The sequence below is a fragment of the Perna viridis genome, chromosome 3 (assembly GCF_037379345.1).
Source record: "Perna viridis isolate PV_CMFRI_1.1 ecotype Kerala chromosome 3, ASM3737934v1, whole genome shotgun sequence".
Lineage (NCBI taxonomy): Eukaryota > Metazoa > Mollusca > Bivalvia > Mytilida > Mytilidae > Perna > Perna viridis.
The window spans coordinates 37,966,599-37,987,446 of NC_142447.1; the positions used below are offsets into that span (position 1 = coordinate 37,966,599).

Sequence of the window (20,848 nt, forward strand, 5' to 3'; positions counted from 1 at the left end):
TAATAAATCAGTTTATTTTTTTCACATATTTGTACTTATTCAATAATGTCGTGTAATCCTTTGTTATGATTCGTCATCTATAGATACATATTGCCGTTATGATTATTTGTATTAATTATCAAATAAAACATATATAAGTTCTCCAATCAAATCATTTATGGTTACCATACGTAAGATATCGCCTAGGGCCAAACATGGTCAGTGATTGATAGCATTTGACAAGGAACGGGATCCCTGAAGGCCTCGGTACGTCTTCTAAAGAAAATTGTATACTCTCAGCACCTTTATATTGTTATACGATTAATTTGTTTTCTACATCCTTCTAAAAAATATGGTACGATTGTGTTCATCAACTGATGGTGAACTATTATAAACTTTAACGTAATACTACAAAATATTCTCACCTGGAGGTAGACTACGCGCAATAGGAAAACTTCAAAGGATGTAAAAATATTGGAAACTGATAATGGAAGGATATTAATATTATTTGCTCAAATACCTTTTTAAAAAAATAATAATGGACTATTCGTCAAAACTGTGGATAATACAGCTTCTATCTGTGATATTTCTAGTGGAGTTTCTATGTCCAACGTATGGTAAAAATTCTACATTAGGTAAGATTATCATTTTATTATGACATTTGTATGGGAATACCATTACCATTAATCTATCTCTTATAAACATTCACATTTTTATGGTTTCGTAAATAGTACATGTCATTAAGCGAGCTTTGACCGACGGAAGCACGCAACTAAATATAACTAGATACAAATCGTGTTATTAACGAAAACGTTTATCCAGATGAAGGGTTTTTTTTTCATACAAAATGTGTCCTTTCATTAACGTAGCGCCTATTTGTTTGCTCCTGGAAATAAAGGATACAAATTCAAGTACAAATCTTAACGTCGTGTTCATCTGCAACAAATTAACGGTTATTTTTTGAGAACCATTCGGTGTACAATATGGTACACATGTCCTAACAAAACCATGTAATTATTATCAATATGTGATACATGTTCTAGCAAACATCAATATGGATAATATACGTAATGAAGACTATTGGCAGATTCATTAAAGTACTGTAACCATCTTGGGTTTTTAAAGAAATATAAAGTTATGTTCCCATCTACAATGCTAGAAATTATGTCAGAATATCATAGAATAACAGGAATGATTTCCATGACGATCGTCAATGCTGGTTTTCCGACATGAACACGGAAGTGAGTGCAATACAGATTAAGGTTGTTAAGACTATCTCATCGTTACTAGATAAGGCTAGACCAAATAACACCTATAACAATGTCTGCTCTAAAGAAGCTATCATCAAAACGTCTATAAAAAAGAATGTGTCGTGAAATTTTGACCAATAAATCTCAGTGAAGCATAAAATAAATAGAACCCACAGTAAAACGTCTCACTAAATGAGCCCAGTGTAAATGTAAAACGTGTGACTCCACCGAAGCGCCCTAAAAAGCAAACAAACAAAACAAAAAACGTAAAATCCAGGCAACGATTGTAAAACAGCTCGTTATCATCCGATGTTAGAAACGTTTCAACAATTCCCGAATCTTTATTAAATTAATAGCTGAAACATTTTATCACATGTCTGCACTAGTCACGAAAGAAGGGAGGGGAAGGGGATGTAACTTGTATTATGTTGGTTGGTAAGGATATGCGACCTAATAGGGCCATATTTGAATTTTATTTATTTGACGTGATAGTGTCAAATACTTGAAGCTAAATTGATTGCTAGCTAGATTTCATATAGCCACTTCGTTAATTTATTTTAACTCAAAGAAAAAGTAAATATTAAATGTAAAATTATAAGTACATGTACACATGTTGAATATTAAACAGTTGTTTTCCATACATCAGAATCATTATGGTCTGTGTAGCATTGACGACAATGATGACCGGTCAATTGAGACACTTATTAGTCCCCATGCCATCATAAGGACCACCATTATCTGTCAGATTTGGACATTTAGACACAGTCAACTCTTTAAACGCTATTCAAGCACACTCTATAGCTGCATATGGAGCAAAAGGGAATCATTTTGGTGATGTATTTGGAAGATTCTAATACCCTTTTAGAAATATTTCACTGAAACATAAAACGGGAGACATAAAATTTCAAGTTTTTAAACAAAAGCCACCAGTATACCTTTGGTTTCTTATAGTACGTCATGTACGATTCTTAGACAAAATTTTGAAATAACCCATATATTTAGAAGTTAACCAATCTTTGGTGATTAATATCGGATTTTACGTTTGTTACATGCATGTGTATGGGAAGTAGAAAACAACTCAAATCGTGACATGTAAAAAAACAAAGACCAGAAAATGACAGACTACAAACTGATCGTGGAATATTCAATCATCATTTGTACATTGAACTGGTCGTTATATGACCCGAGACAAATAACCAATGATTTCAATTGATCAAAAACAGCAAATCGGGGGAAACGTTAAGTCGTTGCCTTTGTAAGAATCATGCAAAATCTGAAAAATGTGATACACCCATAAAAGGCTACACATTTTTATTTTTATAATTAAGTTGTTTTATGGGTCTATACTATGAAATGTGTAATTATTCATTCAAGTCTGCCTGCTCATAGGAGATAATCAACATTGAAAATCCAATAGATTCTGTTGTACTTGAGTGTCATTTACAAAGTTATTTCTCTTAATTTTGAAATCTACACTGCATTCTTTATACTTTTTATCTCCTAAGTACCACAGGTTATATGAAAATGAATGTTAATGTCTGTTTACTGTGGCTATTTAAACAAAATAACAAAAATAAAAATACATAGGATTTTTACCCATAAATCACATTTTGCATGATTAATTAGCTGGAGTGCTACTTGAAGACGATCGACTTCATGATTTCACTACTCGTCTTAATTTTTTTTATGCAACGAATGAAATGTATTTTTCGTTGTGAAATTTGTTACCAATTTTTCGCATACTTCATTTAAAAAAGATGATGAATTGTCAATAAAGTGACATATGAGATAGGAGTTGATGCAGTTAGCTTGTTATTTTAATGCTATTATACTAATGACACGTGATGACAATAAAAAAAGAATGATCATTACTTTTATGTCACTTGATATCCGGGAGTTTATATCGCAAGGGCTTAGTTTTTTTATGTGTGGTGTCTGTTCGCCACATTGTGTATTTAAATCTTTTCTTGTTTTCATGTTCAGGCCATTTATTTGGATTTTAAGTACCATTCTGTGTAAGAATCAGGCAATGGGTGGCACATCATAATTCTTTGTCTCAAATATATTCAATACATCTTGAAGCATCGTTGACATAGATAGTTCTATTTATATAAGGAAAAAGTACGGGAAAATTTTCTCATCATTTTTCCATAGTGCATTTCAACTAAATTTGACCTATCAATATCTTAAAAAGGCAATTTTACAAACACTTGAATGGATTTTCTGGAGGTTCTAAGGTATAAAAAACGTAGTTTATGCAATAAAATCTGTGCCTTTTTTTCGAGTTTTTTTTTGTTTTTTTTTTGTTTTTCAAATATTCAGTTAAGGAAACTGAGATCAAACTTTGTGCTAACAGTAAATAATGGGTGGGGAAAATTGACAATGCTGGACCGGATAAACCAAAAATAAATAAATAAATAAATAAAATAAGTAGCCATTTTTTCAGTATCAAAGTTAAGGATTAGTCGTTTAAGTCGCATTAAAATTGTCGCTTAATACCAGTAAGTCTCAGAAATATGCACGTTAACTATTTTTATTTAAAACGTTATAGTAAATATATGAACAAGTGACTGTAAAATATTAGTACAAGTCACAACAGATATGTATCTATTTACTTATATCATGGAAAATAAGCATAGTAAACGAGCCCGTAGCTATGAAATGTATAATAAACCATGAAAGAATTCAAAACTAAACTATTATCCTATTCAAATATACGGATATCCTTGATCGAATTTTAACTCATACTTTCGTCGAACACAATGTAAAAGTAATTTTTCAGTTACATTTCCCTGATACTAGAAAGTTCAAATAACGAAAAACTTACATCTCCATCAAATGATTGAGCAGTAATACAAGAGAAAAAAATTCTCACACGCAATTCTTCCTGTGTACCTTTTGCAACGTAACTGCAGCTTGTACATAGATAAATCTTGAAACTTTACACGAAACGTATCTCATGTTAAGGTGTAAAACGATCAAAATATTTAAAAAAATGGGTTTGGTGTACTAGTAAATACCGGGGGCGTCAGCGTATAAAGTAGTTCTGCTGCAGCAGAATATCCATCTTGGTGCATTCGTGAGAGTACTCTATGGGATCAGATATCTTTCTTTGCCCTCTTTCATTCTTTTCGTGATCTTATTTCATACTGAAGCGAGGAATTTATATATGTTTTGTACTTTTGATTTATCTTACGACTAGACACTCTTGTAACCCTAGCTAATGTATGTATGTCTTCAATGGTCAACAGTGCTAACGACTAGTATAACAGGAGCTATAAATGTACAACACACTACTGCCCTAGGCGTACAAACGGACACTGTCATTATTAAAGATGATATTTAATGTATTTTATGATATTTAATACACATTGGTCATCTGTTTTATGGTCGGAAACAAACATATACTTTACTCTCACTATAATGTGTCAGGACATTTGTATCATTTATGCAACAATTAACATTCGTTTCTATATAAAAATGTAAGTCAGTTTACGATGTTAGTGACTTGCGTTAGTTTTCATTCTATTTTTGATATTCCGCGTATATATGCATCGATCATCTGATTTTCAGGTATGAGCCGTCTTACTCTTTAACTATATGGTCAGGAGCAATATTTTTTTCACGCAGAGCGCAGGCCATTTTTATTCTAAATCATCTCCAGTCAGCAGCTGTTTCGTGCATTTAAACACCAAGAGAACATTTTAATGTCTTTTTTATTAGTTCTTCGATCGAGATGGCAGTTTGACGTCGCTACCTCTCGGTTCTTTTGTCGGCAGTAGGGGACATTTTAATTTTGTTACCTCCTCCTTCACTTGGATTGCTCGGACATTTAAAGATCGTTACCTCCTGGTTAAGGTCGAAACCTCCTTTTTCCTTTGAAAGGCACAGGGGTATATAAGATCGTTGCCGCCTGGTATGTCACCATAAAATGGTGAAACGCAACAAATGCACCATCGTATAACCTTTATAAAATAGTACCGGTAAATACTTAAAGAGATCACCATAAGGTTTTCAATAAGTGTAAACACACCTTCAAGTAAGCTCCAAAAGGCCCCGACAGCAAAAGTAATCAAATCCATGGTAACCGAACGATGACATTTCTTCAAAATAAACTAAAAAGTCAGATAACAACACGAAGACGCACTACTAATAATGTCAAACACTATTAATTGACATTAGGGCGAAATCATTCATTTTTAACCATGTATCATGCTACAACTTGGTATTAGTGGACAAACATCTGAAATCTACCAAATTAATTGAAGACAACAAAAATCACAATAAAACATGCGTCATTGATCTATTATTGGTTGAAAATTTTGAATTTGATCATGAACTTGATATAACAAAGCAACAAATCGTGCGATAAAAACCAACACAGGGCCGAAAATTTACTTAAATAGCATACACATGTGCTCTACGTGTTTTTCACATGTATGAGAGTGGGAAGTTTATATTAAAGATGAAATGATCGGTTAGCATTGAACTAAACACAACAATATAGTCCTAAAAGTCAAGTATATTTTCGAAAAAGAAATACACTTTTTACTACTAATGTACAAATGTAGGGTGTCAAAAGATGTGAAATGGAAAAGAACATGATTGTATATTATCAATCATCATCCTTGTAAAGTCCTCCTTAAATCGATCTAAAATCTTCAAGTTGTAGCTCACAAAAAATTGCGATTATTTGGATTTAGAACACTTGCGGCGCCGTATCAAGGAAAAAAAAGCATTTAAGCATATGCTTAATTCAATTCATGCACCTGCTTAAATCGAATTTTGCCTGTGCTAAATTATTTATGCATGTGCATAATTCGAATTTTGCCTATGCTTAATTATTCTTGCATAGGCATAATTCGAATTGCGCATATGCATAGATAATTTATTCAAGCTTATGCTTTATTCGAATTAAGGATAAGCTTAAATGATTTAGCATATACAGAATTCGATTTTAGTATATGAATAAATCGAATTTAGTATATGCATAAATACGTATTTTTTACCCCGATACCGCGCCATACATACATATATTTATGGTGAAAATGAGAAAATCACTGATTGATTGGTAGTGAAGTTTAAGTAGAGCATTGAATTCGCTTGGATGTTGAAAATAAGCCAAAATCCTTAGCATAGAACATTTAGCGACTCTGAAGACTTCAGTCTTTGATTTGTGTTGGAAAGAAAAAAAAAAAAAAAAAAAAAAAAAAACAATATCCCAGCGCCGAAGTGATTAAAACGTTTTAAAAGGTCGTCACTTGTGTTTTTTGTTTGTTTTTTTGTTTGTTTGTTTGTTTTTTTTTTTTGTTTTTTTTTTTTGGGGGGGGGAGTACTCAGGGAACACTGAAGGTGGTTATCTCCTGGTTCTTTTGGACGATGCCTTTTAAGGGCATTTTAAGGTCGTAACCTCCTGTAATATTTGGACGGAGTGCATGTTAATTGTTTATGATAATTTGATGGAAAATTTATAAGCGAATGAATTTTCGTGCACTGAAAAACAACAAAAAAAAACACGCACACAGACGCTTTTCTCGGGATTTGCTCACTACATTGTATTATATTTTGCCGATCTTAGAGCTGATTATTTTCTTCAGTAGTAAAAAATGTTTTCGTGTTTTGTGTTCTAGCTTAATTATTACAAAGCGTGTTTCGACTAGAGTACTATATTTCGGCAAATTTTTCAACAAATGAACAAAAAACATTTTATCTAATTTCCAGTAAATGAAATAAAAAAGCAATTCATTTTGATAATTAATGTCTCCTCGTAGTCTAATTGAACATGATAATTCTATTCCAAGACATGTAAGATCTGTCATTTTTATTTCATTCAATAAAAATTCGATCAAATAACACACTGTTGTTAGAATATCCTGCTTACAGTGCTAGGAAAAGGAAAAACTCAAAGCAATTTACGCATTTGGTCGTATAAAATGTTTATTATAGAAAAAATTAAATGTTTTCTTTTAATAGACTTTTACCTTTTGGTCTTTTCCTTATAATGATCATTTCAGAAATATGTTCACTTATAATGAATTTTGAACAGTTAATATCAGATAAAACAAAATCGCCTAAATTGAACAAATGCGATAATTCATTACTAACGCTGTCGAGTGACGATGCGGACAAGAAATGATTTTTACATTCTATAGAAGATGCAAGTAGGATTTCAGGTCATGAGGCGTTAAGAAATTAATCGCCAAAAAGTTTGTTTTCCAGTACTAGGGGGTGATCGCTGGATACATGAATTGTCTGTGAAGAAAGTAATTCTTTACATGAAAAATAATGATCATTGGACCGATCATACTGGCCATTTATATAAATAATCATGTTTTGTGCACTACATTAATATCAATATACGAACCGCTTACAGAAGTCAGATAATTTAGGAATAGAACAACTTTTTTTAAGTTTGGTGTTATAGCTTTTGCATTAAGACCTTTGATGACCTCTGAGCCCCGTGCAGGTCCTGGTGTCAAAAGAATAGGCATGCAACAGCGCTAAGCTTGTAAACGGCGACTAAGTAGTGCTCAGAACCCTAACCGGGGGCTAGGGCGTTCTACCCACAGAGCAACTGGGTTGTGTGCCCTAGGTGGTGGAATGGGGTACCCCTGGCGTGTTACATGCTGGGGTTGTCAGGCTATAATACGGAAAACCTGACCGCAAACCATAGTGGTGCACCGTGTTGGGAAAGATACCACGTTCCTCGCACGTTATAAAGAACACTACTGTGGTATTTTTCCGGAGTAGGAACCATAGGGCTCCGACACAGGAGGCTAAATTGCCGACCCCACCCACCTCTCCCTATTTCCAATGGCAATTAAAATTTGTCGACCCCATTGTCCTTGTGTCCCATCCCATTTTTCATTTCATCATTTCATGTTCATTTTATCATCCACTTCATGTACATCGCCTGCATATAGCTGAAATATTGCTGCTCGGGCGTTAAACCCAAGCAATCAATCAATCATTGATGACCTCTGAAAGTATATATTATTTTGTTTCGAGGTTATACGCTGGTATATTTGTTGCGTTTAACCTACTCCAGCAATGCTAGAGGTAGTCTGGCAAGCTATTTTCTGACTTGGTGCCATCCTAACGGACGGAATTCCAACCTCTCACGTTGTAGGAGTACGTTTCACCATTATATCTGTTCGTTTTTTTCTATTACGTTGACATATATCTGGTAGATATGAAACGCAAAGCACAACACATACGATCATTTAAAAAAAAGATTGGAAAAGTGCAGAAATCCCTTAATGCATATAATTGTAAGTTGTATCTAGGTTGATTAAAACTTGTGAGCTTATAAAGGGCACATGCACTTCAAGCAACTTTAATTTCTTTGAAATTGTAAATTTAAAGGGTAAATGTACTTCCAGCAACTTCAATTTCGTTTGAATTATAAACTTAAAGGGTAAATGTTCTTCCAGCAACTTAAATCTCCTTAAAATTCTTAATTTGTTGGTACTCTTTGATTGCCATTGAATGCCAATGTATTTTATTTAGGATAATCATTCATCCAGTTACCTCCGTCTGTTTACTCTCTCTCTCTCTCTTTTATTTCAGGAAAATCCTTGACAACATTTTATATTTTATACAGATTTTATAGGAACCGATCTGGTTATTTCTTTAAGAGGGTAGTAGCAAAACTGTTTTGAGTAATAATTGTGGATTGTCATGAGCTGCACCAAAGGTCAAATGAGTAATAGATAAAAATGGGCAAATGGGCAATCCGCCAATCAATCAATGGTGTAACGTAGTCAATATGCGCTATTTTCTACCACTCAGCTGGTAGCAATTCATGGGTGAACATTATAACAACAGATTTAAGTATGTTTTCTACATTGATGACCTTATGTGTAGGCATCTCGATACTTGTTCACTTTGTCATAAATGAAGGTTTTATTTCTTCGCTATCGTTAAAAATGACATAAAGGTCTAAGAACTTCCATACTAGTCTGTTGTATGTTTAGTTGGGGATGTCATGTTTGCTGACTGTTATGATACCATAGCTTGACAGACACTTTTGTACATTTGCTTTACTTTAAAGTCTCATTTTAGTACATGTCAAATTTAAACATTGATATATAATAGAGACTCCTTTGCACTATAAACCGTGGACGGTCGAGGATTTTACTAAAGGGTTGGGGCATAAGAAATTTCCATGAACCCCAGGACATATTATTTTAAAAAAAATCAACAGAAGACGCCGATCCTTATTCCAACTATGAATGCAACAAAAATTCACAAATTGCGGTGGTTTATAAAGTCATGGATTTATTGTACGTCAAATGTATACACAAATGTATTTATACGCTCATTAAAAAAGCCATCTTGAATTACCAACCGATTTCCGTATCATCCTAGTTGGAAAAATCTGAACCGCTCTATTTCTATATATGTTTCTATATATCGCTAATGTGTCGTCTTTGAAGAAGTCTTAATGTTGAATAATTGACCCCCTACCAAGCATATATCTCTGTCATATCAACCAGATTAGCCTTGTTCATCTTGTTTATTGATTGGTTATTGATAAGATGGAACTATAAGGAAATACAAGAAAACTACATAGTCATCTTTAGATGGGTATTGTCCATTAATAAAATTGAAAGTTTCCAAATGGCCATGCAGGTGACATTACCATAAAGATTTAATCAATTATGCGATAGTCATAAAAGCCCACTTCAAAGTAATTTTAAAAACCATCATACATGTACAATCAAACAAATTTGGATTATTAACAGTCATCAAAATCAAGACGTTATTTAAAAATGTGTGCAAAACAGTATATTGTTGATGATAGTCACACGAATATTGTAGTACTAAGTAATAACATTCCTAGACCTGATAGCCTCAGAAATCCCCTCGATTTAACGCAAACACATCGCTCTTTTCCTACATATTTTGGGTTAAAGACACATGTAATTTATGTAGAAATCTTTCATTTTAGTTTTAAAAATCATGTTTTTCTTGTATAATGACACATTGAAAATGAAATTAGAATTCAGAAAGCATTTTATCGTCATAACAGTTAAGTATTAAACATAATTGAACATGATAGATGCTCGTTTTTTTACTGAATTAAAGCGACACATATATCATTTTGTATACAAGGTTTTCGTACGACTTGACATAACTTTAAATATTTTACTTAACTGTAATTTGTGTTAAATTGGCCCCCATACATTACTGCCAAAAACGAGTTTTCTAGATAGAAATTTGTTTATATCTGAAATTTCGTTACCGATTTGTGTTTTTATGCTGTGAGATTTTGTACTTCTGACATTCCTTCTTTTTCGTTTACCATACTAAATGTTACACGAGACAGATATAGGTTTCACCAAAGACTTATTAAAACTCTAAAAAGTGTCACACTTCGAATAACAGCCGTTTAACTTCTAACTGTAAGCTGTCACCAGGTGGACCTTGTCTTTTCATATCTTTGTCTTCCAAAATTTGCAGTTGTGTTCACCTTGAAGAATTTTTATCAATCATAATTCAAATGTAGTCAGTCAATGTGTGAAAAAATTCCAATCAAATGACTATCGGAAGTAGTCAAACCACATAGGACAGATATGCATCATAAAACAATAGAACCTAAGGCATTAACGAATTGGTGTTACGGACTTTTGTTAAACTATCAAGTTTGCTATCCAACCAGTGGTGTTCTCAATCTATCATTTACATAGCCCGACAAACAAACAATTAAAACTTAGTCTAATCTACGGGCTGCATATTTGATGGTAGCATAAGTCATTGTATAGTCGATTATGCCAATAGTCCAGGGCCGGATCCAGACACTTTGAAAAGAAGGGGTACCAGCCGAGGTTCGTCAGAAAAAAGGGGTGCTGGAACATTACCTGCATTGTTTTGCGTGAAAATTTGTCATTTTCATGTGTAAAATTTTCCAATAAAAAGGGGTACCAACCACCTGCACCCTTCTGGGTCCGCCACTGTAGTCAATGCCCATGTATCAGCAAATAAATTTACTTTTTTTAATACTTTTTTTTTATTTCAGCCTTCTACGTACGATTAAAAGATGGAAAGGACGATAGTTCAGGGAGGGTTGAAATTTCTAAAAATAAAACCGTATGGGGTACTATATGTGATGATTTTTGGGACCAGGATGCGGCAACAGTTGTGTGTCGACAGTTGGGGTTTACTTGGGGAGTAAGTATGGTTTTAGTACTATATAACTTCTCAGCTTGTTCCCACCCAGTGAACCATTAGAGTGTAATTATATATGTTTCTGTATCAATTTATTTTTAAATTATTCTTTATCCCCATTTTATAAATGGAAGAAGTAGTAGATGTCTATACTAGAAAATGTTGAACTTTGCGATTTCCATCGATCCTTAACAAACGTTTTAGGGAGCAAATGTGCACCAAACTTATTGATGTGTTACTACCTTATTTTTTGTTGTTTTTTTTTTAGTAGCAGTCATTATATAAATCAGACAGGAGGTGATTTATGCATGTCAAGAACCAATCGAATTCACTTTAATTTTCTATTAAGAATCAGTTACAGACCACATAACCAGTCATAGATTTTCATTGGGTGTTGCGCTTTTGAGATAAAATTTATATCGATTGCACATTAAAATTAGCACTTTGCAAGAGCTATCGCTCTTGATTTTGTTTAATTTGGTCGATTTTACAAAATACAGATATGAATATGGAAAAGACAATTGCTACGTGAAAATATAGCATATGTAGATTGAATAAGCATAGTGCATGTTCGGTGGGTTTTTCTTCACCATGAATCACTTTAATATGCACTATGTCGGAATTTTATTTGGACTGGTACTTAAGTTGTTAATTTATCGTCCAATGTTTTATCCACAATAAAATATATTTCCATGTTTTTTTCTTCTGATTTTGGTCACTTTCTCATTGTAGATAGCTCATTCTTTAGCTCATTTTGGACCCGGAACAGGTCCAATATTTTTAGATGAAGTTATTTGTAAAGGTTACGAGACTTCGCTGGACGAGTGTCTGACCAATCCATGGGGTGTCCACAACTGTAACCATTTAGAGGATGCTGGCGTCTCTTGCTTTAACGTTACCTGTAGGTATTTATTTTAACGTAAACAAAAACATTTGATATTGTATTTGAAACTTCGCAAATATCACTGGGTCTTCTTCACTAATTGACGTGGAAATAAAATTATGTTAAGTTTTCAATAAATTTCTTTCCCTCCCAGTGTTGGTTCGTTATTTGAGCCAATATGTATGTCACTTAATAGACAAGTATTTAATAACAGATTATACTACATTGTGCATGCAGATAGGCAGCCTTACCATAAACATATCACTTTCAGGCATTCGTATAAGAGGGTATCGCCCCCCTTTTTGGATTTGGGATTTTGGTCATTTTTAGAGTGTACTTTATACTGAGGCACACACGTCCATGGACTTAACATTTCAAAACAGCCGTACTTTATAGCTGATCTGATCCGAAAGAGAGAATATCGTTTAGCTAGATCCTTTAATCTCAGTTTCCACTATATAGATGACGTATTATCTTTAAACAATCCTTATTTCGGGGATTTGATACCTTGCATCTACCCCAAAGAACTTGAGATAAAGGATACTACAGACACTGTGAAGTCAGCCTCATAACTTGACCTACATTTAGAAATCGATGGTAAAGGAAAACTATTGACCAAACTTTACGACAAACGTGATGACTTTTCATTCAGAATTGTCAACTTTCCTTTCATCTGTGGCAACATCCCTTCAACACCTGCGTATGGAGTGTTCATATCACAACTCATACGTTATGCCAGATCTTGTCTTTTTGTATCGCGCTAGAACTCTAACAAATAGGCTTCTGGAACAGGGTAATGTTGCTACAAGATTGAAGTCATCACTACAGAAGTTTTATCGTCGTCATCATTAACTCGTGGATCGTAATGGTGTATCCATCTTCACTATGAAAACTGATTTATTCAACGTGTCATAGTTTTCCTTTTCTCGTTTGTCTATCCCGGACTTGACTTTTTATGAGCAACTCAACGGGTGTTTCTAGAAAAGTAGAGGACGCTCACCCTACCGATGCACCTGGTCCATGCTTCCAGCTTTTAGTGGAGTCTGAGTTGCTCATTTGCTTTTGTTACTTTGTACGTATGATTTTAGTTACTTTATGTTCTTTGTTGTGTATGTCTGTTTTCCATGTCTGGTCTTTATCCCAGGATTACATTCTTTTGATTACCGCTGTAACCTTGGTTCCCTTGATTACTCTTTCGTGGAATTTTAACTTTACCAAAAAGTAAAAGGTACTTGGGACTTCACCCAAAACATGGAGTGTACTTTTGGACTTGAAGGGGAAAGGGTGATACCGCCATATAAGGCTATTTAGTTTATTTGATCATACTCTGTACTAGTCCGAATTTCCTCTGACCCGGCAACTCTCCTCTTTTTTATTTGGATATGGACATTATACATGAATGTACATTGTTGTACAAGGTAGCATCTTTAGATTCAGTCAAATATGATATAATTTTTCTGTCAAACTTATTAAAGGCAAAATTTTTCCTAAAAATGCATTTGTGTAACTGAAATTGCTTCAAATTTAATAAAATTTGTCATTTTGAAATACCGGTTAGTCCATGTACACGTCATTTAAGTTTCACATGGAAGAACTTAAGTGTCATCTCCTGATTATGAATAAAGACAGTGCTGTTATTCCTTGTGCATGTATGTATATTTACAGCTATAATTCAGTGGCATTTATCATTTTAAGGATTGTTTTTAATTTTTGACTAAGTTGTGTGATATAACCAACTTATGAACAATTTACACTTCATGAACTTGTAAGCCTTTAATGAACAAGTGTAAACCATCTTAGTTGGTTAAGCAAGTATAACTTGTTTAAAAATTAAAAACAATTTCTAATCGATTCTAGTCCAAATTTAGATTTGATCCTTTATCAAAACTTTATTTAGTTTGGGATTAACTGCGGACCAGTCAATGTTTATGACATCACACATCTCAAATTATTTTCCAATGGAAAAAGATTTCAAAATATTCAGTTCATATTGTTTAATAAAACTTATTCATATTTTTTCTCATGATAATTTTTACAATTAATGATAGCACAGTTGCATTATGCCGAAGATCAACCTCAGATAGGACTTGTCGAAGTTAGTGGACCTAAGGGTTGGTCAGAAGTCTGTCATCATGGCTGGGATGATACAGATGCTGGGGTTGTATGTAAAGAGCTTGGATTCAAATCTGGAGTGGCTCTACACAATGGAACCCGAGGATCAGTTAGGATGTCACTCGGCTTCTCGGATGCCTTCTATAGGTTTAAATGTAAAGGAAATGAGAAGAGGTTATTAAATTGTTCTCATCTGGACTACTACTGGCAAAGCTGTGTTGATGGCAGTCTTGCTGGGGCCATATGTTACAATACTTCACTGGACAAGGTCAATCATAGTAAGTCATACATTCATAAACTACAATCATCTATGCTTTATAGGTTTCTACAGGAACATGTATAGACATACACTTAAAGGCAAACAAATACAGTTTGAAAATGCAGTAAGTGCATGAAAAAACAATATATAAACATGATATATATATATATCTCATAGTTTTGTGTTGAAAGTGATGCTTGAAAATTTCAAAATCATCTTTGTAAACAGAATCAAGTAGAGAGATAACTCACAATCTTTTTTGAACTTGTATTCATAGTGATGTTAGTAATTTTAGCAATAAGAAAATGCAATCCCTTATTTTTAATTGAAAAGCTTTTCTTTAGAACACACAAAAATTTATAATATTTAAGTTTTGTTTTTTCCCCTTCAGATTTTGACATTGCTATAGTTGATGGTAGTAAAAATTGGGGTCGTGTAGAAATCCTCCATGAAGGTATTTGGGGCCATGCCTGTGCCTATGAATGGACCCATGTAGAGGCTTCAGTAGTCTGCCGTATGAAAGGCTTTGCTGGAGGAGTTGTTTTTGGCACTAAACACCAGCCAGACAAGGTGGCATGGGTCCTTAATGTGAAGTGCACTGGAAAAGAAAGTTCATTAAAAAATTGTCAGAGCACCTCTTGGTGGCAGCCTGTGTTTTGGTGTCCTGCTGTATCAGTATTATGCTATAGAAGTGAAGGTAGGTACATATTTTGTGCATAAAATAAAAAGAAAGGTGATTGGACTTTTATTTATGAGTATTTTTTATTTCTAATTTTATATGTTAAAACAATCATGCAAAACAAGGTAATTGCCAATGAACAGTGTGGATTTTTAACATGCATAACTTATCTGATTTTGAAAACCTAATTACCTTATATTATTTTGAAAACCACCTGTATCTTATCTACCTGTGTAAACCACCAACAACAACTTATCTGTCCTTGGAAACCACTTATAACTAATCTAAACTGAAATCCACTTTAATTAGTCCATTTTTGGAAATCACCTATCACTATTCTTTTATGGGAATCCACCTATAACTGATCTGTTCTTGAAAACCTCTCAAAACTTGCCTGTCTTTGGAGGCTTCATGAAATCAATATGTCATTTGAAACCACTAATCACTAATCTGCCCTTAGAAACCACCTCTATCTAATTTGTCCTTGAGAACAACAGATAACTACTGGTAATTTATCACTAAAAATGACCTATAATTAATATGAAATTTGAGCCCACCTTTAATTACAAATATATAATCTGACCTTGGAAACTACCTGTAACTAGGCAGTTCATAGAGACTACCTGTCACTATTCTGTCTTTGTGTGACCTTGGAAACCACCTGTAACTAGGCATTTCATAGAGACCACCTGTCACTATTCTATATTTGTGTGACCTTGGAAACCACCTGTCACTAGGAATTTCATAGAAACCACCTGTTACTAGGCATTTCATAGAGACTACCTGTCACTATTCTATGTTTGTGTGAACTTGGAAACCACTTGTAACTAGGTAGTTCATAGAGACCACCTGTCACTATTCTATCTTTGTGTGACCTTGGAAACCACCTGTAACTAGGCAGTTCATAGAGACCACCTGTCACTATTTTATCTTTGTGTGACTTTGGAAACCACCTGTAACTAGGCAGTTCATAGAGACTAGCTGTCACTATTCTATATTAGTCACTATATTTGTATGATCTTAGAAACCACAAAGATGGGTCTCCTAAAAGAATTAGACAAAGTCTTCTTTTAAATATTTGGTTATTTTATCATAGGGATTTTTTCATTATGTTTGATATTTTTACACAGAATAAAATACTGAAGACAGTTGATTTACAAAACTGTATTTGTTATCCTGTTTCAAAACTTATTTTATATCAAGTGAACAATAGTCTATCTGTGTTAAAGAAAACTTAAAATTTTTACAAAATTCCATTCTGACCTCATTTCAAATCATTAATCTTTAAATAGAACTTGATGTAAACAATATGATAAGTTAGGAAACATTAAAAAACATCATTATAGTCATTTGACAATTAATGTAGGAGATTAACTTGATGCATGTATTACATTTATTAGCATGGTACGTGCTCCTCATGTTACAAGGTCTTTAATAATACACATGATCACACTTAGGAAAACTTGTACCAACTGATTGTATGTGTTTTTTTTAGCTTTCTGTCTGATTTTATTACTGCCCATAATCACCTTATGTTGACGTGCAGTAATTAAGACATATTTACGTCATTAACTTGTCATTTCACTACTCCTAAAGGCATGTCTAGTTAGTTGTGATACATGTTCTGCTCAAAGTGTGAAAATAATACAGTACCCTCCTCCATAGTACAAAATTCTTCGTGAAAGGTCCTGAAATTAACATTTTGATTACAGTGAGTGTTTTACATGTAAATAGGACAACAAACAAATCACTAAAAACATGAAAACAATGTGGAACAAATGTATAACTAAAATAACTTACATTATAAATTGTTCAGCAGATCGATAGCCTATAAAGTTCTTGGTATGACTTCACATTGAACTACATTAGAAGAAGGAATGAATATGATGAAACACAACTAGTGCACAACCATATCACCTTAGTTTAGTAAATACTTTCAACGATCACCTGAAGGTCTTCAGCAAGTGTAAATACTTCAAATAAGCTCTTGAAGGCCCTAAAAGTAATGAAATCTCTGGTAACAGAATGATGATACTTCTACTCTACAGGTATTAATAAGTTATCACTGAATACAAATTTTATGTTAATTTTTCTTTAAAGCACCTAAGATCAGCATAGTTGGTGGAGGTCAGAGAGGTCGTGTAGAGATATCATATGATGGTCAGAAAGGTTCTATATGTAACAAATACTGGTCAAAAACCAATGCCAGGGTCCTGTGCAAGGAGAAGGGGTATGCTGACGGTGAGACAACTAACCTGGGATCAGTTGGTACAGGGAAAGTCTTCCTCAGTGATATCTTGTGTGTGGGTACAGAGACATCTATACTAAAGTGTAACAGTTCTGGCTGGGACATACCGACAGATGGATGTGCTGGTCATACAAAAGATGTAGAAGTCATGTGCTACACTGATGGTATTTATTTACACATTAACAAATTCTTTTAGTGTGGTAGAAAATATAGTCCATATAAAATTCACAATTCACATATAAAAATCGCAATTTTGTTGCACAGATCGGTACAGGTACTGTAAATAAACAATATTTGTATACCATATTTTTACAAAACTACAGCGTTTTCTGTAAACAGATCTGTATTTTTTAGAAAACCACACATACATCTCTCTCAAAACAACAAAATCAAGAATGATAACTCCTGCAAAGGGCCAGATTCATACAAAATCTGTGGTTTTTTTCTCAAAAGTACAACAACTTTATGACAAACAGACTAATTATGTGGTTGGAAATTGTTACTGAATTAGAGAATAAAAAGTACTTTTTGTGTTTTTTTTTTCAAAAGTGTATCACATCTTGTCTGATATTAATAAACAACTGCTACAAATACTTACTGTGATGTACTATAGACCATAGATTTATTATTTATACTAGGTGTTATTAACTTTTATAATTGCAACTTTATTTCAAGAACTTGAGTAAGACATGTATTAGTAGCTGATGCTGTCAATACAATGTCTAAACAACTCACTAGAGATGAAAACAATATTGATTGTTGTTTCATTCTGTTACTCAATAATTATGAAAATGTTGATTTCAGTAAGATTACTGCAGTCACACAAACCAGACAATGGCATAGTTAACATTTATGTCAAGTCAGACCAGAAATGGTATGATGTATGTCTCAGTGGGTTTAGAGACTTTGAGGCACGGCTTGTCTGCAAAGATTTAGGATTCAACAATGGTACAGTGTTGCCTCAGGGAAGTTTTGGTAAATACAATAAGTATCCACTGACCCAGGTGTCTTGTCAGGGGACAGAATTATCCATGGATGAGTGTAAGGTGGATACCAAGAAGATATGCAGCAACAAGTACTTTGGATATGCTGCTGTCAGTTGCTTCAATGGGACTGCTCAGACTGGTAAGTTTAGAACTTATCTATATTAACAGTTTCAACAGGGTCAAAACATATTTATCTTCCTCTGACATGTAAATCGAGTTGGAGCCTAAGTTTTAATGTAGCCTTGTGTACATTAGAAAAATACATTTGTTCATATTGAAATGTTTTTAAATTTTGTGTGATGAGTTAAACAACCTTGAACACTAGACTGCAAGGTCTTGAACACAGATGTATTTTTGGAATTTAACAAGCACTTCAAATAGATTTACTTTTAGGAGCCAGATATACAGTATATTTTGAAATAGTATATTTTATTTCAGATATCAAAGTAAACATTGGTCTTGAATCTGAGGGAATCAGTAATGATAACTATGGCTCTGTATCAGTGCAAGCATTTAACACCTGGGGACAGGTGTGTTCATCATTCTGGGATGATAGGGCAGCACATGTTCTCTGTAGATCTAAAAAGTTTGCTGGGGGTGTGGCTACTGTCTACCCTAAAACCATATCTGCCCCAGTATTGATCTCAGAATTCCAGTGTTTTGGTAATGAGACAGATATATCTCGATGTAAGATGGACACTGGTGTATGTTACAGCTCATCTGTGGCTGGCGCTATTTGTTATAATATGTTTGGTAAGAAATGATAATAATTATATTCCGCCCATGTTAGTGAGTTTTCTTTCTTTGTTATAAATTGTATTTTCAAGTTAATTCACAGATGCAGAAGTTTGTAAATGGTCCCAAAAATCTTTATTTTGGTACACTATAAACGTATATGTTGATATTGTATTATAGTAAACTGGTATTGATAATGCCTGAAGAATCACAATCTTGATTCATATTCTGTTTTTAAAATCACTTATTCGAAAAAAAATTTTTGATTATTGTTAGTCTTTATTACTTTGGAGATCTGTTTTCTGGGAATAACAATTTTGTTAAAATTTTCCAATGAACCAACTGAATCATGCTTAACATTTTAATCAATTAATTCAGTTGCCGTAACTATTTATTAAATGATTTACTTTAATTTTAGCACCCCGTACCATGTTGGTAGATGGGGGTAAGAACTATGGTCGAGTGATCATCCATGTAGATAATGAAGCAGGATCTATCTGTGACAATAAATGGGGATCTCAGGAATCATCTGTAGTCTGTCGAAGTTTGGGGTACAATGCTGGAGAACCTATGGTGTAAGCAAGGTGTAATGTAGAAATATGGCTTTGGATTTGTTATTAAGTCATTGTAGAATCACTATGATAATTTTTCTAGTTGTTAAATAAATCAGAAATGAGTTGGAAAATTCACATCAATATAAAACCTATAAGATACATTTTTCTAACAAAATTATTTTATGATGTACATGATAACCTAACTTCTGATGCTTCATTGATTATGGGTTACAGTGATGCTAAATAGTTGGCGACCTTTTTTCATAAACTACCATACAGCAGGTAATTTTCGCAGGGTGCTACTTTTGGCATATTTTAGTGGTCTGTCTAAAAACGTCAAAAAATAATTTCTGCAAAACATTTACTCTAAAATGAAGTATTTAGTGCACCAATCAGCATCTACCCAAAATTAGAATCAACAAAATTTTTCAACCATTTTTCAATAGTATACTTTTGTCTCAAAATTGCCAAAGTTACATCTGCTTAAAAAATCCACCATACACCATACATAATATGTGATGTATGTTTCATAAGAAAATATTCTATGATGTTTTTTTAACTGTATTTGAATTTTTTTTAATTGGTAAAAATGACTTATGATAATGATTTTTATATAAATTTACAGTGTAAAACCTGGGAAAGAGCCAGCAGTATTGTCTAAAGTATGGTGTACAGGGACAGAGACATCATTACTAGGGTGCTCCAGCTTTGGATGGAAGTTTGTACAGCAACTAGACTGTCAGAATCATGTTGGAGTTTACTGCTGGAAAGATGGTAAAATTTAATGTTAAATGTTCTTATCAATAACTTTATCATGTTATTGTTGTATTTGCACAGTATCAACTACTATTAAAGATAACATACTTTTCTGATGTTTTCATACTGAAATCTCCTTTAAATGAAATAAATGATGATGTCACAATGTAAAATTTACATTGTTCCTTTGACTTCAAAAGATCAACTGAAGAATACTATAGGGCATTTGGTAAAAAT

At 33.4% G+C, this 20,848-nt stretch overlaps 1 protein-coding gene across 1 annotated transcript in view; it reads left to right on the forward strand.

The window, feature by feature from the left end:
- The first annotated feature begins 329 nt into the window (after positions 1–329).
- LOC148622153 (uncharacterized) overlaps positions 330–20,848 on the forward strand; it is a 39,835-nt gene continuing 19,316 nt past the window's right edge. Inside the window, exons 1-10 of the mRNA XM_088571764.1 lie at positions 330–614; positions 11,251–11,402; positions 12,132–12,300; positions 14,331–14,672; positions 15,045–15,350; positions 17,433–17,744; positions 18,385–18,705; positions 19,005–19,319; positions 19,720–19,876; positions 20,481–20,629. Of these exons, the coding sequence (XP_088427890.1) occupies positions 518–614; positions 11,251–11,402; positions 12,132–12,300; positions 14,331–14,672; positions 15,045–15,350; positions 17,433–17,744; positions 18,385–18,705; positions 19,005–19,319; positions 19,720–19,876; positions 20,481–20,629 (2,320 nt within the window). The 5' untranslated portion in view covers positions 330–517. The remainder of the gene's footprint in view (positions 615–11,250; positions 11,403–12,131; positions 12,301–14,330; positions 14,673–15,044; positions 15,351–17,432; positions 17,745–18,384; positions 18,706–19,004; positions 19,320–19,719; positions 19,877–20,480; positions 20,630–20,848) is intronic.